Here is a 23,698-nt window from a genome sequence, read left to right as displayed (position 1 = left end):
CGCTGGGCCCTGGGACAGGTAAGTGTCCAATTATTAAAAGCCAGTAGCTGCAGTATTTGTAGCTGCTGACTTTTAATTTCTTTTTATAATGGGAACTCCACTTTAAATACTAATCCATGCCTGATATATCCATCCTTCTGGTGAGTGTGAACCCCAAAGGGGAGTGTTATGCACAGTATATATTCATTGTTCTGAATCAATTTGTATTTTTGGAAGTTCTGTTTTCGCTATTTTGGAATGCACTCGTCGCGTCCGGTCATCGTAAGGTCACCCTTGTGCGTGACCTTACGACGACCGGACAGGATGAGTGCATTCCACGACCAGGAAGAGACAAACCAGGAAGCAAGCAGTGGACGCTGCTTCCCATACAACGTGAGTCGCTCCTTCCCTGTGTTGTGAGGAATGCCCGTCCATTTGCCTAGAGAGTTTTAAATGGTTTGACCGATGAATTTGTATGGAAAAACTTTTAATTAATAAACTAAAGAGAGAAAACGGAATTACACTATTGGAGCTTTTTTTCTGCCCTGAGAACCGGTGGAGATCTTAGGATATGCTGTGACACCTTCCTTGTTGCTGAGGAGAGCTGTGCTTTACTAATCCATGCCTGATATATCCATCCCTCTGGTGAGTGTGAACCCCGAAGGGGAGTGTGATGCACAGTATATATTCATTGCTCCGAATCACTTTGTATCTTCAGAAGTTCTGTTATGTTTTCGCTATTTCGGAAGATTGGCTACATTTGTTTTACGTGTTCATTCGTTATTTCGGTAGATTACTTATGCACTCTGAGTGATCCCTGCTAGTCCAACCCACAAAGGGAAATCAAATGAGCTGATTGGACGATATTGACTAGAGTCGCGTGCATTCGGAAGTAACGAATGGAACAAAATTATGTTATGATTCAGAGATTCTGATGTTTCCACCTCCATCCAACCCAAACTCTATAAAGGAGAAATCATCTTCTTTAACTTTTATACTTTACTGTATTTATTGTAATAAGTTTCCATTTCAGTTGTAGCCTATTTTTTTTAGCAATGAAAATTGTTAATGCAAAAAGAATCTGACTATCCAAGAGTGAAAGACTTCTGCGGCACTCTCATTCAAATAAAACAAATTCATCCGAATTAATACATATTCATTTGTTATGTTAAGTTGAATTCATTTCCCCATTCCAAGCTGACCTTGTTGGGCTGCACATATACAGATTTAAGGAATAGTCTCTCAAATTTCACCCCAATAAAAAAAGAATCTTATTAGAATATTCACGCTACGCTCACTGGAATAAAAATGAATGGAACCGAATCAATTTGGATCATTGGTTATGTAATTATCTTATTTCCGAAGCTTCAAGAATTATCATTAACTTTTGCATCCTGTCATCTGAATGACACAAATGAATACAAATGTATTTGTTGTTTTTTGATATAACTTATATCGGATTAGTTAAAATCTGTTACTATTGTGATTACAGAGCATCCGGAAAGTATTCACAGAGCTCACTTTTTCCATATTTTGTTATGTTACGGCCTTATTCCAAAATGGATTCAATTAATTATTTTCCTCAACATTCTACAAACAATCCCCCAGGACCTCTCCAGCTCCATCAGGTTGGATGGGGAGTGTCGGTGCTCAGCCATTTTCAGATCTTTGCAGAGATGTTCAATCGGGTTCAAGTCTGAGCTCTGGCTGGGCCACTCAAGGACATTCACAGAGTTGTCCCATAGCCACTCCTTTGTTATCTTGGCTGTGTGATTAGGATCGTTGTCCTGTTAGGAGATGAACCTTCACCCCAGTCTGAGGTCCAGAGCGCTCTAGAGTAGGTTTTCATCAAGGATGTCTCTGTACATTGCTGCATTCATCTTTCCCTCAATCCTGACTAATCTCCCAGTTCCTGCCCCTGAAAAACATCCCCACAGCATGACGCTGCCACCACCATGCTTCACTGTAGGGATGGTATTGGCCACGTGATGAGCGCTGCCTGATTTCCTCCGTACATGACGCTTGTCATTCAATATATATATATATATACACAAGGCCATCTTTATTATTTGATTGGACCCTGGGCAAACATTTTCTTGGCAACCCCCCCCCCCCATGCAATTTCGCTCTCCTCACTGCCTGCACACCATGGATTGGGGTGGTGAGGGGACCCATCAATAGACAGAAAACTCCTAGGGATCCTAGAACCCCTGGGATCAGTGGCAGTGCTGGGGGGAAGGGGAGGGTGTGATCAATGGTAATGTTGATTTTTTTACCAACTACCAATATAAAGAGGAGTTTCAACACTGACCACCAATGTAATAGGGGTTTACACCGACCACCAATGTAATAGGGGTTTACACCGACCACCAATGTAATAGGGGTTTACACCGACCACCAATGTAATAGGGGTTTACACCGACCACCAATGTAATAGGGGTTTACACCGACCACCAATGTAATAGGGGTTTACACTGACAACCAATGTAATAGGGGTTTACACCGACCACCAATGTAATAGGGGTTTACACCGACCACCAATGTAATAGGGGTTTACACCGACCACCAATGTAATAGGGGTTTACACCGACCACCAATGTAATAGGGGTTTACACCGACCACCAATGTAATAGGGGTTTACACCGACCACCAATGTAATAGGGGTTTACACCGACCACCAATGTAATAGGGGTTTACACCGACCACCAATGTAATAGGGGTTTACACCGACCACCAATGTAATAGGGGTTTACACCGACAACCAATGTAATAGGGGTTTACACTGACCACCAATGTAATAGAAGCATTCACAGTAATTTCACAGTAACCACCAATGTAAAGGGGATTTACACTGACCACCAATGTAACAGAGACATTTAGCCTGTGTTCACATTTGTGTGTGTCAGGAATACATGCAAAATCCCTTTCCTGACACCACAGAAATGTGCCGCCCTTTAGTAGATACACAGAAGTGCCATTAATTGTTAATGACACCCTCACTCATCTGATGACATGTGCCTTCGCACCGTGTGATTTTGAAGAAGGGTTTGAGACTTTGTTCCACATTTCCAGCGCATAGAGAAGGCCTTTGAAATGAATGGCCTGTCCTACACATGACCGCCATCTATATCCTCCCTGTCAGTACAGCTTTGTATCTGAAAAGCCCTGCTGACCTCTGCACCCCAAACCTCCCCCATCCCCCCCACTCCAACACCCCCCCCCTTTAACTCTACCTATCACCTCTGCTCATCTTTGCACCCACCTTCCTTACCTCTATACATCCCCTCCTTTCTCACCTGAGTACCCCAAACTGTAATTCCTTTTATGCCTACCTCTGCACACCCCACACTACCCCCCCCCCCCCCCACTAATTTGCTGACCTTTGCAGAACAGGCTGTTAGGCTTAAAGACCACAGTTGTAGGCAGGACTTTCAAGCATGTCCCTTTACCTCCCCAGTGGGCAGCATTCAGTATAGGTGATGGTGGATATGACCTCGGGGGACATGATATACATATGAATGCTGGTTATTTAGATGTAAACACGGGGTCTGCAGGTAAATCATCTGTACACAACAATAGGGCAGAGCTGGGCAGCATTAGTAACAGACCTTCACACTGAGATATCGGGACACAGCACAGGACTAAAACTTCAAGGGACAAGGGAATTTAAACCAGGATAGTTGGCAAGTATGAGGCAGCTGATTTGGGCCCCACAACAATGACAGGGCCCAGGGCAGCTGCCCCTTTTGCCCTGCCTTAAAGACGGCCCAGAGCAGGGCCATCTTTAATATTGATTGGACCCTGGGCAAACGTTTTCTTGGGCCCCGCCCCAATACAATTTCGCTCTCCACCTGCTCTGAGACATACAATAAATAGCAGCTAGACTCAAAATCAGTTTACTGTATCAGATCAGGCAGCGATTGCGATTGGTTGCAAGAGGTTACAGTGTATCATTACCGCTCACTAACTGGTTGCTAGAGGTTACAGCACACATTACGGCTCACTGATTAGTTGCTAGATGTTACAGCACATGATTTCTGCATGTTGATTGGTTGCTAGAGATTACTGTACAGTAATACTGCTCACTGATTGGTTTCTAGAGGTTACAGCACATCATCTCCTCACTGCAGGGGGGGCATGATATACATATGAATACCACCTTTATTTACATATCTATGCCGCCAGCTGCAGCTATGTACATATGAATGCCAGTTATTTACATGTAAACACAGGGTCTGCAGTTGAGTCATCTGTACACAACAATAGGGCAGAGCTGGGCAGCATTAGTAGCAGCACTTCACACTAAGATATCAGGACACAGCACAGGACTAAAACTTCAAGGGACAATCGAATTTAAACTGGGATAGTTGGCAAGTATGGGGCAGCTGCTTTGGGCACCCAGTGGCGTCACTAGGTTTGGTGTCACCCGGTGCGGAAAAAATTGGTGTCACTCCCCCTCCACCAACTATAGCCCCCCTCAGTACAGACCCCCCTCCACTAACTGCAGACCCCCCTCTCAGTATAGACCCCCCCCTAAGTACAGACCCCCCTCACTAAGTACAGACCCCCTACATCAGTATAGCCCCCTTATTGCAGACCCCCATCTATCAGTATAGCCCCCCCTCTATCAGCATAGACCCCCATCTATCAGTGTAGACCCCCTTAGTGCAGACCCCCATCTATCAGTATAGACCCCCCTCAGTGCAGACCACCTCTATCAGTATAGACACCCCCACTCTATCACTATATACCCCAGTGTAGACCCCCCTCCATCAGTGCAGACCTCCCCTCCCTCATTGCAGACCCCCCCTCCATCAGTTCACACCCCCCATGACAGACCCCCCTCCATCAGTGCAGGCACCCCCACAATGCAGACCCCCTCATTGCAGACCACCCCCCTCCATCAGCACACCCCCCCTCAGTGCAGACCCCCCATCAATGCAGACCAACCCCTCAGTGCAGACCCCCCTCCCATAGCGTTCCCCCCAGCACATGTCTATTTGGATAAAAACTTTACAGACCTCAGAACAGTGTGGGATAGGCACAGTGGCATGTGTCCCTCAGACTCCTCCTCCCCCTCTCCATCCGTAAACAGAGAGGAGGGGGAGGCGGCTTCGGTCCGCTCAGCGCTGTGTAGGGGTGAGGACTGTGCGGTGTGCGGTGTTAGCGAGCTGTGCCGCTGCCCACAGGTGTCACCCCTCTGGTGGGTGTCACCCGGTGCGGCCCGCCCCCCCCTGGCAACGCCTGTGTGGGCACCACAACAATGACAGGGACCAGGGCAGCTGCCCCTTTTGCCCTGCCTTAAAGACGGCCCTGGACAGGCGGCGAGGAGGTCATACCAAAAAAAAAACTCCTCACTGCCTGTCAATTGCCCTCTTAATAGCAATCCAAAACGAATCGCTCTTCACCACATTTGTCTGAGAGGCTTTAGCAATTCATAAGTAGCATAGAGATTTCCTGAGTGTAGGGGAAGGTTATATATAAGAACTTTAGCAGGTCAGCAGTGCTAATTGTTTATCTTACCCCATTGGGAGCCATTTATTCTGTTTAGTGATCAGTTCCTCTTCATTATAAAGTATTTCAGTAGAATGGTTGAGCAGCTAAAAATTTCCAGTGTAGCGCGAATCAAATCCACTGTGCAGCTTTAACATTAGCATAGGAAACCAGAATCAGGTGTGAGCTATAGACATCCCACGTGGGGAAGTCATCCCTCACTGGGTATATATATATATATATATATATATATCACCTGAGCAGCTTCCTAGAAGATCATTGACCTCTTAGTCTTTGCAGAGCTGTGATCTCTGGTAGGGATGTCTTTGTTTGCTGCTTGTCTCATAATGTGCTTTTTTTTTTTAAATTTTGTATTATGTTTTTTTTTTTCAAAGCTGCACTAGTTTGTAGGTCTGTATAATAGAATGTTTATATGGCTGGTACTTATAGGAGCTATGAGATGTTGTCTGATGCTGCCTTCCTAAAAATACCAGTTACCTGGCTGTTCTGCTGGCTTTGATCTTTTGGGGCTATATAATATGTAGACTGGTAAGTGATGCATTTCCCCCCCCCCCGTGTGTGTGTGTGTGTGTGTGTGTTGGGGGCTTTTTTTTCTCATATTCCTGTTCAGGTCAGTTGCTGGCTTTGATCTTTTCAAATTATTGAAGCAAGAGGGTCAGCCAGGCAACTAGGATTTTAAAGTTTTTAGGTACCCAATAACCCATTGTTTCTATAGGCCTTGTACATGGTGGGGGGGGCTTTGGCTTTATATAAGGTGTGTACGGGGTGGGCATGAGGGACGGCTGCCCTGGGCACTGGCACTACTCAGAGGGGAAATTTGAGGGGTAGAGAATGTGCTGGAAGAGGTGAATGTTGGGGAGGGGCGTTTGTGATTTTTGGGGGTGGTAAAAAAGATATTTGTGCTGTAAGGGGGTGGATTTGTACTAGAGAATTTATGTTCCTACATCTTGAGGGGCGCAGCTTGGCATGGTTTTTGTCCTGGGCTCTAGATGAGCTTGTCCTGACCCTGGGTGTGTCCATCAAGCCTTTTGCAATGCTTTTTAGCCATCTTAGTTGTAGTGGTTTAAAGCGCCACTCAACACAGCTTTTAATGAAAGTGTTGGCTGTTACCCATCCCCCCCCCCCAAGCCTAGGTTTACACAAGGAATTGCACAGGAACCTGCAACTGATACTTGTACAGTGCGATTATTTTATTTATTTTTTTTCTCCCATTCAAATCTCACTGCAACCAGATTGCATGGTAGTTTTTGTACCCTGCGATGTGGTGCAGGCCAACTCTCTGCATTTGGGGTGTCGTTCACATAGCACTGATAGTCACTGCAGATGACAAGGGGAGTGCACTTTTCCGCACCGTGTGAGCTGGTTGTTCCTCTACAGTAGCGGGTGGTAGAACTCCTCTGCGTTTTTGGCTGTGCTTTTTGCTGCAGTGGCTGGGGGGGGGGGGGGGGGGGTACACATGTCACATCAGGAATTAAACCCCCTGACTGCTTTCCATGGGCGCTACTGCTTGCTGAATGCGACCTATTCAAGTGAATGGGCTGCTCTGCAATCATGGCATGCTGGTACAGAGTTCGGGGGGGGGGGGGGGTTAAAGAGGACAGTGAAATGGTGCGTCTCCTCACAGCCTGTCAAATGCTCTGAGAAGAACTTCTGAATGTAGATTGCTCTTTAGAAAGCAAAGCTAGTGTGAATGGGCCCTAAACAAGCACGCAGGATTTCAGCAAGTTTCTAGTGCTAAATCCTTCAAATTGCTTAAAAGTGACAGAATTCCTATTAAGATTTGTTAAATGTCCAACTTTTTACAAAATTATTTGCAAAGCACTGCAACCACAACCGGTGGATCACAGGCTCAGCCCCTCCGCTCGTGGGTCAGCACCTCGTGGCTCATGTAGACTTTTCTGCAAGTACAGTATTTGCAGCACTTGTTTTATTGAAACCTACAAGTTGCCTGTTGTGGTAGATGGGACTTGTAGTTCACAAAACTTTGAATGCAACTGTGTGGATTGGGGGGGGGGGGGGGGGGGTCCAATTTGCAGCATGTTAAGCCCTAAATATGTTGTAACCTGGTCCAAAGGGTGGAGTTGGCCTGATTTGAAAACAATTTGTTAAATCTTTTCTATACACAATGCTTATACAAGCTGAAACCTGTGTGCAAGTGCTTTAAAGGTATATCTAAAGGCCAAACTTTTTAGTGGTGAGGGGTTAGCAGACCATCGGGTGTTTGTTGCAGTATCTCTAATCACTGGGTAGATACAATTGAATTGTATTTAAGTTTCCACCAGAAAATGGGGGGGGGGGGGGGGGAGAGAAGAGGGGCAGAGAATCTTTCAATGAGGATGTTTGTTGCAGTGGTAACTTTCTAAGAGGTTTATCATGTTTGGGGAAACTTACTTTCTGTTGTCTCTATAGGACAGACAGGAAGTAAAGGGAGATCTCCTCTTAAATGGGACAGATGGTGACAAACTGACAGGTGTTCCCCATCATAGCCTTTCTTAACCAGGGCTCCTCTAGGGCAGGGGGTAGGCAGCCTCAGCCCTCCAGCTGTTTTGAAAGTCCATAAGACCTTGCATGACCCCCTAGAGGCATGATGGGATTTGTAGTTTCACCACAGCTGGAGGGCTGAGGTTGCCTACCCCTGCTCTAGGGCAGAGGTCTGCAAACTGTCCTTCAGGCTTTAGGGGGGCCAGACTGTATCCTGTGGGAGTAGAAAATGCCCTGACATCAATGTCCCATCATTGGTTTTAATTGGAGGAATAGTGCCCCAATTATGGGATCTGTAGTAGGAATGGTACTCCATTGGTGTTTGGTGGAATAATGCGCAAAGGGCCACATCCAGCCCCTCAGACCACTATTCTAGGGGGTTCTTGAGCAATTTTTCTCAGATGTGTAATTGATGCCCCAAACCTTGTATGAAGAGTAGTCTTTCCACTGACCATCAACACAAGGAGCATTTTCCACTGACCACCAGACTAAGGGGCTCCTTCTCCCATAACTACCAAATTTTATAGGGTGGGGGCAAACTTATGGTGGTCCTATCCCATCTCCACTGAACAATCCATCTAGGAGTTTTCACCTGAGCAACAGAAGGGAGAACATACCAATTGATTTACTGACCATGCCCATGTGCCAATGTGCAGTTAATGATTGGGAAGTTGTTTCAAGAGGTTGTTGAAAGGCTGCCCTACTCCCTCCACAATGGGAGGAGCATGTTTGGACTAGTCTTGAGCTCACGTTCACATTGGGCCAATTTGGCATGTCAGATAATCGAATCCTACTGCTGGAAATGGCACTGTCCGGATCGATGCAGTGCCGCACCCAAAAGTAGTTCCTGAGAACAGGAAGATCAATGGACTTCAAGGATGCTCCCTTATCAGGTTTACACAACACCTGTTTTATGCCTGGGACTTTCATCTAAAAGTATTGCAGTCATGTGACCCTGTATTTACAAGCCTTTAGGTTTTTTTAGCACTAGTTTCTTTCAGAAGAAAGGTAACTTATGGAGTGCCTTAAATTTTTTTTTTTTTTTTTTTAACTAGGTCTCTTGAATCATTGAAGCACAATCTGACGTCTGAGCTTTATGTCGTACTTTACACAGTGGGCAAAGGTCCTTCCCTGCACCATGCTAGCAGGGGACAGACTTTTCTTGCGGACTTAAAACTATAAGTTGGGCCATCTGGGCAGTCATCCTGGTTGGCACAAAGCTCCTGTCTATCACCTGATGGGTGCAGTTGACAATACAAAGTCCTGAGGAGGTTAAATGTTCACCCAATGTACTGAGATTTGGAGATCAGATGGCAAATGCCAGTGTGGTGGTCGGCTTTCTGATCCAAGAAGCAAGTGCAGAAGTGCGGGTTTTGTTATACTGTACCAATATTCAATCAATGCCTCATTCATTATTATAATCTCCTCACCAGATCATTACAAATTCCAGAATGGAGTCCTCTCCTGTTAATGTGAAGGAGTCTATGAGCAAGAAGACACTTCAAAGGACCATGGGAAGAAACATCAGGGCAAAATACTCCAGTTATATCTACAGGGTAATAAAACAGGTAGGAGCTCCACTGAACAGACAAACTGAAGATCCAGGTGGACCATTTGGTGTTCAGATGGGATGGTTTAGCTAAGACATGGTGACCTCAGACTTCCTAACTAGCTCCTAATTATAATTCAGTATCTTTGCTTGATGTCGTGGGGTATGTGTTTTATTATATTCCCCTTGACTTGGTTTCCTACATTTCTGTGACCGTTTCATGCAGAAGGGATAAATGACTTGTGTGCTGGGCTTCAATGGTAGTAAAAAAAAAAATCCCATGCCACACACACAAAAATTTATCTATATAAATCTCTCTCTGCTGATCCCAAAAACTAAATGATAAATCACTAGTGATTGGAAGAGATAAGTGGGAAGCGATAATGGTGGACCATTAAATTGGATTTAAAAAATTTCATGAAAAAATGGGAACATTCAAACACACCAGCCTACCTAGTTGGATTAAACTAAAAAAACACAAATCCAATGAGTAAACCCAGGAACAATTCCTTTAAGTGTACTAGGATGATATATGACCATGAATAGAATGCCTATATATGTGCTATAGTGATGACACCAATTGTGAACAACCAAACAATGGATATAACGTGGTGATCTTTGACATACGAAACCTATTTGGACCACAGATAACTGAATCATAAGAGGTACATAATAGGCATATATCAAGGTGAGATGAAAGTTCATGTATGTGAAAGAAAAGTCCATAAAAGTGATGGCTCTTGTGACCAAATCTTGGTAGTTGAAGTGCTGTGTATGACAGTAGAACATCTTCACCGTCTGTAGATATCACCCAAAGTGCTCAAGGGATGTTTGACTTTTTCCAATTTTTCCTGAGGGTTTTTTTTTGTTTGTTTAGTTTAGTGTGCTGGGTTTACCTTGATCTGTTGTGACTAATTAACAGCATTAATTATTTGTAATCCCCCCAGATCTCGTGGTTCACAAATATGTTGACTCTGAAGTCCCTGGCAGGCTGTGATGACTTGGCTTGTATCTTGGTGAGGTGACAGACTTGTGGACCTCAAGTTCCTCCTATTGTAAGATGGCTGGTATAGTTGACATTGTACCAGCATACTGAGATTTCTTCAATGGGCAGTTTTATCTAATGGCTCCCAACATAACCATAAATATCATCATGTCCTTCCAATGGTAGCAAGAAATCTGGGCTTTTCATTGCACCCCTCAGATGGATTTGGACTAGAACATGGTTCACATCTGAGGTGATCAGTTTAGAGATTTACTTGCATTCTATCTTGTTGCAAGCCACTTTGAGTCTTGACTGCAATCTTGCATGATAAACTGTAAATGGATTTGTATAAGATCTGACCAGGTAAGATGCATTCTTGCTGACTTTCATAACACTAAAAATCCCAGTCTTTGAGGGGCTCTAGTGCAGAGATCTTGCCTTCGGTATCTGTAGATCTGAACGAATGGTAACAGGTGGCCACTAAAACCAATTTTGAAGTATTGGTGCACCCCTTGCCCATTTTATATATTTTGATGTAACCTAGGTAGCACTAAAAGCTTGTAAGCAAATGGGACATCCAATATACCAGTAAAGGTCAAAGTTCTGTGCAAAGGTGAACTCTTTGTTGTAAAAGGCACCCAATGTATCAATTCCTGGTGATGGGATGGTCTGTCCTCCCGTAGTCAAGATTTTTTTTTTTTTTTTTTTTTTTTGGAGCCCTAGTAGCATTAAGTGACATTTTAATGTAAATGTGATTGAGAACCTTTATTTTACTTGTGAACATTGATTGGGTGACCTTTGTCAGGAGCAGAAGATCTATGTGGTCTTTAGTCCAACAGTTAATTTTTGTCTTTTCAGAGTGGTCAGGAGCAGAGCATCCATATCTCAAAGGACCTAATGAGTTCCGTGGCTTCTGAAGCTGCTAGACTTAGCCTGTACAACAAGAGAAGGACCATCACAAAGCGAGAGGTTGAGAGCGCCATGAAGAACATCTTGGCTGGAGAGCATCCTAATTCTACTGTCCATGCTCCTGCAAGTCAATGAACAGAATGTTTGTGTTTTGTTTTTGTCTTAATTTTGCTATTTAAATTTCATGTATAATAAAACCTTTTTAAACAATACAGGCCTCGAGTGGCTTTTTGGTGCATTGCAGCATGCCGGGAGGGAGTTTGCGTTATTGCTTGATGACTTCAAATTTGGGTTTCGGACAGATTGACTGCATAAGTTCTTGTTTTTAGGACCATGATGGGGAAAGATCTTTGTTTTTGGGGTTAAAACTTTCAATTAAACTGGATATGTAAGACTGTCAACTCCAGCTTGGCTACATTCCATGGCTTTTAAGCAAAGCTATTGCAATTTCTTGCGTGTTCTTCTGCTGTAACTGTGGATTACGATATCCAGAAGAGTAGGAATTTCCATTAGATCCTAGTAATCTATCCTAAATGTTAAAGTGGGGTTTTGCCAGTCTTTTAAGGTAAAGACCAGGTGGTAAAAGCTACTTCTTTTGAAGATGGCATTACCTCAAAGTACCTGCAGCTAGAGAGGTGAGGGGAGACTTGGCTTACTGCTCGTAAAACCGCATCTGTGCCCAGACTACAGAAATTGTATGTGATGCAGCAGCTAGTGTATTGAGGTCTAGCTTTAATGGAACTTCTGTCTGGAATTTTTATACCGCTCAAAGTACCAATATGTTAAAATACAGCTGCAATCCTCATTGTCACCATCCAGCCTGCATGATTGAAGGCAAACTGGATATCTCTTGGTGATCTGATGGCATATTATATGAACCAGAAGCCATGGCTCACTAGAATTATCCTCCTGGTAAGTAGGGTTGCCACCTGTTCGGGATTCACCTGGACAGTTTGGGTTTGGAATCAAGTGTCTGGGTTAATAGCAACATCTATGCATACTATGAAAAAAATTGCTGTGCGACACTGAAGTCTTCGGGTTTGACTTGAGGAAAAGGTGGTAACTACTGGGACTTGACAGCCTGATTTAGGAGGCCATATGAGATGTTAAGATAAAATACAGAGTGTGTGTGTGTGTGTGTGTGTGTGTGTGTGTGTGTATAATATAAAATTTGTGCATATTTTATCTCGACTCTTGTGGTTGTCAAGTTGCGGACCTAGGACTAAATCTTGTGACTGAACAGTTATGTATTATTCGGTGACTCTGCAGATTAAAACCAATGGTGGCAAATCCACTCATCAGCTAACATTTTCAGGTAATCTGTGGCACCCTATGAAGTGCAGTGACTTGGGTCAGGCTCTTCTTGGGTATGGTTACGAGGTCCTGGTTACTCTTGTACTCTGGTCAAGTATTAGAACAGACTTTCATTTTGTTGAGCTCGCTGGCTTTATTTTGGGTAGCTGAGCAGTGCTGGTGTTTGGTTGTGTGGGGTGTCTTGAAACATGATTGGCCAGCGAGTCCTAGGACTCCCTGCTCCGGGGGGGCCTCCTGATTGGCCAGGAGAATGAGGGAGATGAAAGCAAATTTTGCTATTGTCACACACGTGGGTGTACTCGGGGTGCAGTGCTTTGTGCCCTGAGCCCACCTTCTCGAAGCCTATTAGCGCCTCCTGGCTCTAATCATGTACTTTAAAAAAAATTGGAATCGATGTGTCCGGTGTGTAGATATGGACTGTTTCATTGCTCTTCACATTGCCCTCATTTTATTTGTGGTCGGTTTTTAGAAATAAAAATACCTCCTTTTACCGGCACTATGTGGAAGCCATTATTTTTTTCCACATATCTTCTGGATGTGAGCAGATATGTCTCTCCCTGGTGAAGCTACCATCAAAATCCTACCCTGACAGTCCTTGGATTGGAGGTCACCTTTCGGTTTCCTTGGATCCCATCCATGAGGTCTGAACCATCCAGATATCCGTACATCTGCCTACATGACCCTGTTGCTGACATTGGAGTCCACCAGTTCCGGTAAGAGCATCCATATGGCATTTAATTGTTGATGGTTTCTCCATTTGAGGTTGCCTCTACGGACAGTCGTCGTATTCCCATTTCCACCGCTCTTGGTTTTTCTACATTTGGTGTTGGCTCATTGTGTTTGGACATTTATTTTCCAGTTATTTCCACATCACTTATCACCAGAGGTTCATTTTTGTTTGCAGATGGATGTTTTTTGTATATGGACTTGTGAGTCTATCATTTTATTTGGCACATTTATTACGATTTTTATTACATTTATTAGCGCTTTTTTTTTTTTTTTTTTTTTTTTAACCATTCTGTAGATATGGGGCACCCCCTGCACAACAGGCCACCACAAAGCTGAGGACTCTGGTGGGAAAAGGAAGACGGGCATCAATGTTTCTCACTAGTTTGTACTAAAGTGACCCGAAATGGCTAATGCGTTTTCAGGGGCTCGGGCACAGACCCCCTTCATTGGTGCCCAAAAGCTTTGGTGGGATCCAAAAGTATGGAATTAGTCCAGTAACTTTCCTTTTGCACTCAATGTCCATTGGTGTGACATGAAGAGGACTCTGGTAGAGCTGTTGCCAAATCCAAGAGAATGAGGAGGAATATCACATTGTCTGAAAGACAGACAAAATAATCACAGTGCACCCAAAAGAAACAGGCTGTGGTGTTTTTTTTTTTTTTTTTTTTTTTTTTTATATATATATATATATATATATATGCCGGTTTGAGGCCTAAGACTGCCTTCCTTAGGGTGACAGGAATACAAAGGATATACACAACTAATACTGGAACTCGTAACTTTAAAATGGGTATCCTGTTTACATTGAAAACTTTTTTTTTTTTTTTTTTTTTTTACAGTTCTCACTAGAAGTGAGGGAAATCCTCCAATGGGGACCCCTGTTTCTATGACCATTCTAATGCCGCGTACACATAACCGGACTTTTCGACAGCGAAGGTCTGACAGAACGAATCTGGCGGACAATTCGATCGTGTGTGGGCTTCATCTGACCTTTTCTGACAGACTTTAGAAATAGAACATGTTTCTGACGGACTCCAGTACTATTGAAAAATCCGTTCTTCTGTATGCTATTCCGACGGACCAAAAACGACACTAGGGCAGCGATTGGCTACTGGCTATCAACTTCCTTATTCTAGTCCGGTGTACGTCATCACATTCGAATCAGTCGGACTTTGGGATCGTGTGTAGGCAAGTCCGTTTTGTTGGACTCCGTTAAAGTCCTTCGGAGTTCAGTCCGACGAGAAGTCCGCTCGTGTGTACGCGGCATTTAGAAGGAAAGCTCAATCGCTTTTAGAGATTTCTTCTCATTTTCTTCAGAACAAGTAAAAGGAAATCTCAAACTGAAGGTGTTTGTGTGGTGTTGTTTTTTTTTTTTTTTTTTTTTTTTTCTCTCCTTGTCTACTCAGTTTTTTGGTTTTGCTTACTTCAGTCTGACTGACCCAACACGTGTCTTGCCCAAAAAAATATTTCTATACTATGGATACTTGATGTGATTGTAGCCGTATTAGTGCAATTGTGACAAAAAATTGAGTTCTGTCCGTGATACTTTTTTTCCCTTATCGTCTTTCAGGACAGCACTTGAGAGAGTGACTCCTCCCCTTGCCAACAGGAAACACCTCTTCCACCAAACTTTAAAAGGAGGCTCCTTTCCACACATTGTCAGTTTTTGTGTTTCCTCCGGAGGGAACACTTCGTGGGGAAGTCAGGGCTCTCAGGTGCTGTCCTGGGAGCTCAGGTTTCCTGGTTTTTTTCATCAAACACCTTTTACCTCATGAGAGCTGTTCCTCCCATTCCACAGCTGAGGTGAAGTGCTGCTGGCTGGGCTCCCTCTCCCTCTTCATATGGGCTCAGGGTGAGTCCGACTGTCGTGGGCATCGCTCCTAGGCGGCGGCAAGACAGGCGGTGGCCGTTTACTATATTTTTTTCTCAGGTCCACCGCCTGTTGCTCATTGCACCGCCGCCATATTGGGGATGGCAGCGGGGCTCCATCCGCCGGAAGTGAGGCATCCGGAGGGGGCGGCGCCCACGGAACAGGCGTGCGGCGTCATTTCCGCCGGAAATCGCAGAGGGAAAGGGGAGGAACGGGGCTGGTGCTTATTTAGCGGTTCTGGTCCGGCGCACTGGCGCTATTGGAGTCCGGAACCGGCGTTTAGCCACACAAACACAGCAAGCGCTCCTCGATGGAATCGATGGCGGCAGCGAGTGGGACAGGCACAGGCACCAGCAAGGCCCAGGTAAGGTGCAGTTGTATACTGTCTTCCCTGTACTGTGGGGTCTCTCTCTCTCTCTCTATCCCCCCCCCCCCGGTGGCAGGGGCCTGTCTGGGCACATAAAGCAGTTAGCTCTTACTGTGCACCTGTGGTGAGCATCCTTGGGTATAGGACAGGTTGTCTCACTGGGATGGTTTCTTCTTTTGTCTCATGGCAGGCCAAGAGCTCTGATCCAGTGGCAAAAAGAAAATGTCCTTCATGTAAATCCAAGCTACCTGAAGGATGGAAGAAGACGTTATGTCAAGCTTGTATTGATTTGCTAGTTAAAGAAGAAGCTTCTTCCGCTTGCAGCGACTTGATTGCATCAGTTAAAAAGGAACTTGATGCGACTATTCAATCATTTCGCTCTTCCCTAGCAAACCCATCCCTGAGTCAGCCTACTACCTCACAGTCCTCCCAAGGCTCACTTATAGTCCCGGTGATGGAGACTGAGGCATCTCCTACCCCAGAGGGACATTCCCCCTCTCAATCTGAGGATTCTGATGAGGGTGAGGAAGGAGAAAATTTACCTTCAAGATTTAAATTGTCTTTAGAACAGGTAGATGGCCTGTTAAAAGCAATCTATACCACACTGGGTCTGGAGGAGGAAAGAAAGGAGTTATCTCTGCATGATAAAATGTATGCAGGGCTTAGCGAGCACAAAAATCGCAATTTCCCAGTACACTCTGTTATTTCTGAAGCTATTAAGAAAGAGTGGGCAGAGCCAGAGAGAAAGCCTTTCTTTCCTAAAGCCTTAAAAAGGCGTTTCCCTTTTGATGAAGATCCAGCGGCGGTTTGGAACAAAAACCCCAAACTAGATGCCGCGTTTTCCCAGGTCTCGAGGTCTACAGATTTGGCATTCGAGGACATGGGGGTGTTGAGAGATCCCATGGATAAAAGGATGGACCAGCTACTAAAGAGGGCTTGGCAATCCATCATGGGAAATCTTAAACCTACTATGGCAACTACAGTGGTATCCAGAAATATGGAGTTCTGGTTAGAGCAACTTAAGGCCCATATCTCAGCAGACTCACCAAAACAAGAAATTTTGGATTCATTTTCAACTCTGTCTGCCGCTGTCGCATTTATATCGGATGCTTCAGCGGAATCAATTAAAATGACAGCTAGATCTGCTGCCCTAGCCAACTCAGCCAGAAGGGCTCTGTGGTTGAAAACTTGGCCGGGGGACGCGGCATCCAAAAACAAGCTGTGTGGGATACCGTTCCTGGGTGACTTGCTTTTTGGACCTGATTTAGATGCGGTTCTAGATAGAACTGCTGATAAAAAGAAGTCTTTTCCCATCAAAAAGAAAAAGCAGCCAGTTAAACGGTTTTTTCGTTCCCAAAGGGCTCAAGAACAAACCAAACCCCAGGAGAAAAGAAAAAATTGGGCATTGCAGAAGGGTAAAGGCAAAGGAAATGTCCTTTTCCATCCTCCTGCAGCCTCCGGTAAAGCACAATGACTTGTGCGTACCAGTGGGGGGAAGGCTTCAAAGTTTCCTTCCCCTTTGGGCCAGCATGACAGAAAGTCTATATATTTTGGACATGCTGTCCCAAGGTTACAGGATAGAGTTTTCGGATCGCCCGCCAGAAAGATTCTTTGTAACAAACCTACCAAGGGATCTAACAAAGGCTCTGGCCATGAAGAACCTTTTAAAGGATCTGAGGCACCAGAGGGTAGTGATACCAGTATCCCCAGAAGAACAGGGTCAGGGTTTCTATTCACACATCTTTCTGATAAGAAAACCATCCGGAAACTTCCGTCTTATCCTCAACCTAAAACCCCTGAACAAGTCAGTCCTATACAAAAAGTTTTGTATGGACTCAATTTTCACGGTCAGAAACATTCTGACAAAAGATTGTTTTATGGCATCAATCGATCTGAGGGATGCTTATCTTCATATTCCTGTAGCACCTCAGTCCCAGAAGTTCCTGAGGTTTGCGGTGAATATGGGCAAGGAGATTATACATCTTCAGTTCAGGGCCCTTCCCTTCGGCCTGTCGTCAGCTCCTCGTATTTTTACGAAGATAATGGCGGAAGCTCTCGCCCCTCTTCGACTCCAGGCGATTGCGGTAATTCCATATCTGGACGACCTCCTCTTTTTTGCCCCATCCAGGGAAAAGTTGCAGGAGGATTTGAACAAATCCCGCAGTCATTTGGAGTCACTAGGGTGGATAGTGAATGTTCAAAAATCAAATTTCATCCCAGCTCAGCAAGTACTGTTTCTGGGTTATTTGATAGATTCAGTGGAGCAAAAGATTTTTCTCCCAGAAGAGAAAAAGATCAAGGTCCAAAGGGTAATAACGGCACTACAAACAAATCAACTGATTTCAGTCCGAAAGGTTATGTCGGCTCTGGGGACATTAACCTCTTCAATGCCAGCCATCCAATGGGCAAGGCTGCATTTCAGGACTCTCCAGAGGTTCCTTCTAAGGACATGGAACCACAGGACGGAGAGTTTGGATACAAAAGTAAAGATTCCCACCAGAGTCAAACGTTCACTTTGGTGGTGGAAAAGTCAGGTGGTACTGCAAAGAGGTCTTCTTTGGTCTTTTCCGACCGGGAAAGTGGTCACAACAGACGCCAGTTTGCAGGGATGGGGGGCCCACATGGGTCAAGCCTTAGCGCAGGGAACATGGTCCCAGTTCGAGGCCCAAAGATCCTCAAATTGGAGAGAGCTGAAGGCAGTTGCCCTAGCATTAGCTTTCTTCTCTCAAAACCTCATAGGTTGCCATGTCCAGATTTTGTCGGACAATGCCACGGCCATAGCCTACCTGAACAAACAGGGAGGCACAAGAAGCAGGGCCCTTCACTTACTGTCAGTAGAGATTCTGGAGTGGGCGGAGAACCACTTACTATCTCTATCCGCAGTCCATCTAAAAGGCACATTGAACGAAGTAGCGGATTATCTGAGCCGACAAAAAGTTCAGGAATCAGAGTGGAGTCTGAACAGGAAGGTGTTTGCATTAATCACCAGTGTTTGGGGCCTTCCGCAGGTTGATCTGTTTGCTTCAAAACAAAACACGCAGCTCCCGAATTTTTTCTCCCTTCAGAGAGACATTTGCTCTCAGGGGATAGATGCTCTGGCACATCCGTGGGATTTTCACCTGGGGTATGCTTTTCCTCCATTTCGATTAATCCCTCTAGTGTTGAGGAAAATACTGAAAGAGAGAGTATCAATCATTTTGATTACTCCATATTGGCCAAAGAGAGCTTGGTTTTCCACGATTCTGCAGTTGGCAATCAAACCATGTTGGCATCTCCCGCTCAGTCAGGATCTGTTGATTCAGGGGCCAGTGCTTCATCCAGGGGTAGACAGGTTAAAGCTCACTGCCTGGTATCTGAGGAGCAATTAATGAGAAGCAAAGGCTTTTCAGAACGTTTAACTGCTACGTTGCTTTCCAGTAGGAAAAAGGTAACCAGGGATATTTATGCCAAAGTATGGAAAGTATATGTTTCTTTCTGTCATTCCGAACATAGGGGGGTTAAAGACCTAGTTTCAGTGCTGGAATTTTTGCAAAAGGGTGCAGACAAGAATCTGGCGGTCAGCACTCTTAAGGTGCAGGTGGCTGCCTTGGGAGTTTATCTGGAGAGATCCTTATCTTCAGAAACTCTGATCATGAGATTTTCCAAAGCACTTTCCAGGTCGAGACCGGTACCGGTGAAGCATTTCCCAAATTGGGATCTCTCGGTGGTTCTGCAGGCTCTGGCAAAAGAACCATTTGAGCCTTTACAGGCCATATCCCTAAAGAATTTAACTTTGAAGACTATTTTTCTGGTCGCAATTACTTCAGCAAGAAGGATTAGTGAACTGCACGCCCTATCAGTAAAAGAGCCTTTTTTGTCAGTTTTTCCTGATAGAGTTGTCCTTAAAGTAGATCCGGGGTTTTTGCCAAAAGTGGCAAGCTTTAGTAACAGGTCTCAAGAGATTACTCTACCAACCTTTTCTGCTAACCCTTCGGGTGCAAAGGAAGAGCAGTTTCACAATTTAGACGTAAGACGTATCCTATTACAGTATTTGGAAGTAACAGGAGGGTTTAGAGTTTCAGATTCATTATTTGTTCTTTTCTCTGGAAACAAGAAAGGCCAACAAGCATCAAAAGCATCATTGGCTAGATGGCTTAAGACAGCTATTTCTGTAGCCTATTCTCAAATGGGTTTATCTTCCCCGCTGGGAATTGGGGCTCATTCAACAAGAGCCCAGGCCACTACATGGGCAGAAAGAGCTGGTGCCACCCCAGATCAGATTTGTAAGGCGGCTACGTGGTCAAGCTACTTAACGTTTGTCCGTCATTACAGACTGGATCTCCTATCAGCAGGTGATCAGGCTTTTGGCAGAAAGGTTCTGCAGGCTGTGGTCCCTCCCTAGGGGGGTAAGTCTCTATTATCCTCTCAAGTGCTGTCCTGAAAGACGATAAGGGAAAATTCAAGTTAGACTTACCGGTAACTTGTTTTCCTTGAGTCTTTCAGGACAGCAGCATCCCGCCCTATTGTTTTTTCATATATATACTGTGACTAATCATATCTCGATTATGTGTTCCAGTTTGGGGCCGGAGGTTCTCTACTACTACTGACAATGTGTGGAAAGGAGCCTCCTTTTAAAGTTTGGTGGAAGAGGTGTTTCCTGTTGGCAAGGGGAGGAGTCACTCTCTCAAGTGCTGTCCTGAAAGACTCAAGGAAAACAAGTTACCGGTAAGTCTAACTTGAATTTTTTTTTTTTTTTATTTGCACTAACGTACACTTTTTCAGGACAAGCGTTCGGGTATGTCCCCTTCTTCAAGGTTCAAGCAGTACTCCATTTTCTCTATACTATGGAGTTATCCTGGTCTTGTTTAAAGTTCTCCCTTCACCCCTCTTCTCCTTTTTATTGGAGATGATTGTTCGGGAGCAGAGGCACTCGCCCTACACATAGGGTACCTGAGCGTGATCATTAATTCCCGGGACCAGACGGAGACTGTGATCACGTGAAAGTCTAACAAAGTAGAACTGTAGGCAAAACTTTTCCATTTTGGATGGAGCAAGGCAGGGTTATAACCTCTGTCAGATTTTTTTTTTTTTTTTTTTCCCCGCCATCTTGTCTCATCGGGGAGATTTCATTTTACCTTCTTCCTGTCCCATAGCCATACAAGAAGTGAGGGAATTCCTTTGGGACTCCCAGGTCCCCAAAACTAGTGACCCCCTACCCCCAATTGGAAGATTTCTCCTATTCTTTTTTTGGGGACAACCTAAAATGAAAAAATTTCACTTTCAATGAGAATGGTAAACAGGACATATAGAAAGGGTGAATTTCCTTAACGGGCACAGCCAGCAATAAAAACTGATAGGGGTTCTACTCCCTCTACACTCTCTATCCAAAACTAAAAAAAAAAAAAAAATTTTGCCTTTAGTGATATTCTAAGGCAGTTCCTCGACTTAGAGGAGAGCCACAGAGTGCAGAATCCCTCGCGGTCCTTTGTCACTACACACTATAACTTGATGGATGCTGCTAAGCCTGTGCCCTCTCCACCAGTCAAGTGTATCTGTTACCTCCCTCCCAGTAACAGAATGGGGTCCTACTGTGCACACACCAAGAACATCGACCCCCTCCCCCCCATGGTACCAGTGGACCTGTCACCTACTCAGGTACCACGCATCACGACTGGCTGTAATGTACCTTGCTCTCAATCTTGGTTACCCATAGCAACTACATTACTCCCCTCACTTGACTTGTTGAGTAGACCTTTTGTAGTAGCTGAGCTTCATACTCCCTCATGTGCTTTACTGACCCGCTTCTTTTAATATGCCAGAACCAACATGCACCCCTATGAATAACTTCAGACCAGGCTCAGATCAGTTGGTACAATTTTTTACTTGAAGTCTTTTAGCACTACAGTCTATAATGCACATTACATAAGAAGAACCTAATCTATTCCTAGCTGGCTGCCAAGCAGAGGCGGCTCTCTAATTAGGCAGCTGCCTTAGGCCTCGCAAACCCAGGGGCCCCGCACGGCTGCCTAATTTGCCCATACCTCACCCTTTCCCGGCAAATCAGTCATGGAATGCCCACAGGCAGCAGCTTGTGCGGGCTAGTTTCGTTCCCGCACGCCGCCGCGAGCTCCACTTTTTATCGTAGAGAGCCGAGTCAGCCGACATCTCTCCCCCGCAGTCCCCGGCTGCCTGACACACATTGCAGAGAGCTGTGGAGTGAACGGAACCCGCCCCCCCCCCCCCCTCCTCCTGCTGTGTGATGTTTCCAGGAGGAGGAGGAGGGGGAGGAGGCTCATCTGAGATCAAATATGACTAAACACCTGAACTAATGAAAAGTGAGTCTTCCGGGGGTGGGGGGGGGGGGGGGGCAAGCCTACAGTTCACTTTGAGTGATTTGGGGGGAGAGGATATGTTCTTGGGGGCACTTTATGACTTGTGCTACAAGGGGGGCTTGGTTATGAAATCCACCCCCCTTAGCACATATCCCCCCCAACCCCCCCCCCCCCCCCCCAAATTAAAGAGATGCTGTCTGCCACAGAAGGGGTGGCCCTTGGCACCCCACAAGAGATGTGCAAAATTGCTCCAGGTGCATCTGCTAGTGCCCCCCTTCCAGGCAAGTTAGTGCAGCAAAGTGTGGGTTCCAGGTCAGAGCAGGTTCACACTATGAAAACACAGGAACACGCTCCTGTAATATGTCTGCAGTCTCTGATCATCTCCTGTATCATGCCTGCAGTCTCTGATCATCTCCTGTATTATGTCTGCAGTCTCTGATCATCTCCTGTATTATGTCTGCAGTCTCTGATCATCTCCTGTACTATGTCTGCAGTCTCTGATCATCTCCTGTATTATGTCTGCAGTCTCTGATCATCTCCTGTATTATGTCTGCAGTCTCTGATCATCTCCTGTATTATGTCTGCAGTCTCTGACCGTCTCCTGTATTATGTCTGCAGTCTCTGATCATCTCCTGTACTATGTCTGCAGTCTCTGATCATCTCCTGTATTATGTCTGCAGTCTCTGATCATCTCCTGTATTATGTCTGCAGTCTCTGATCATCTCCTGTACTATGTCTGCAGTCTCTGATCATCTCCTGTACTATGTCTGCAGTCTCTGATCATCTCCTGTACTATGTCTGCAGTCTCTGATCATCTCCTGTACTATGTCTGCAGTCTCTGATCATCTCCTGTATTATGTCTGCAGTCTCTGATCATCTCCTGTATTATGTCTGCAGTCTCTGATCATCTCCTGTACTATGTCTGCAGTCTCTGATCATCTCCTGTATCATGTCTGCACAGTCTCGTAGTGTAATATAGGATGAAATTAGAGCCATCAAGCTGGAGCCCAGAGAGGACCATTGGACTGAGCCCTGTACGGTGCACCGGAGTGGTGGTCAGTAACAGCGTAGCAAGGCCAGTCTGAGGGGGGGATCACTGATGTAGGGGGCAGTGAATACAGTAAGGTAAGGGGGCCACTGATATAAAGGTTCCCTGTTAATTCAGTAAGCCCCCCCCTTTACCTTAGTGCATTCACTCTGCGGAAGGTGCTCTATGGTGACCACAGTCCCCCCACCCCCACATTAGTTTCCATTTTAAATGCATGTTGGAACTCTGTGTACAATGACATAAAGGGGAATGCAGTGAGCTCTGATATAAGGTGATCTCGTCACCAGCACCCCCCCCCCCCCCCCCCCCCTACACCAAAATCTGCAACATTCCCTCTTACATCAAATTCCCCCCCTTGCACTGTAAGGGGGGATCCTGTACACTCCGATGTAAGGGGAACTCTGTGCTGGGTTATATTAACCTGACCTTCATGTAAATGGAGAAATATGGTTTACCTTTTATGGCTAGCAGCAGCTGCACAAATCTTATCTATATCTGTGTGTGTGTAATATATAAATATAAAGAATTGGTTAGGGAGAGTTCTAGAAACTGTAAATTCATACTTCAGGCTCTTTATATATGTAATTTATATCTTTAATTTTTATCGCTTGAATTATTTTTCTCACTATGGGAGTGAGTGGG

At 45.1% G+C, this 23,698-nt stretch overlaps 1 protein-coding gene across 1 annotated transcript; it reads left to right on the top strand.

Moving 5' to 3' along the window:
- Positions 1 to 317: 317 nt before the first annotated feature.
- LOC141111428 (uncharacterized) lies at positions 318 to 11,552 on the top strand. The gene is made up of 3 exons (XM_073603727.1): positions 318 to 624; positions 9,408 to 9,542; positions 11,367 to 11,552. The coding sequence occupies exons 1-3, from the start codon at positions 601 to 603 to the stop codon at positions 11,550 to 11,552; spliced, it is 345 nt and encodes a 114-aa protein (XP_073459828.1). The 5' UTR covers positions 318 to 600.
- Positions 11,553 to 23,698: the final 12,146 nt, after the last annotated feature.

Source organism: Aquarana catesbeiana, linkage group LG10 (genome assembly GCF_042186555.1).
Source record: "Aquarana catesbeiana isolate 2022-GZ linkage group LG10, ASM4218655v1, whole genome shotgun sequence".
Classification (NCBI taxonomy): domain Eukaryota; kingdom Metazoa; phylum Chordata; class Amphibia; order Anura; family Ranidae; genus Aquarana; species Aquarana catesbeiana.
Note: the sequence above shows the minus strand (reverse complement) of the source record. Positions and strands in the feature narration are given on the sequence as shown.

Excerpts from the sequence above, each read along its gene's own strand:
- LOC141111428 (XM_073603727.1), top strand. The coding sequence starts at position 601 with ATGCCTGATATATCCATCCCTCTG. Across the intron at positions 625-9,407 it reads CTGATATATCCATCCCTCTG|ATCATTACAAATTCCAGAAT; the intron begins GTGAGTGTGAAC and ends TCTCCTCACCAG. Across the intron at positions 9,543-11,366 it reads TCTACAGGGTAATAAAACAG|AGTGGTCAGGAGCAGAGCAT; the intron begins GTAGGAGCTCCA and ends TTGTCTTTTCAG.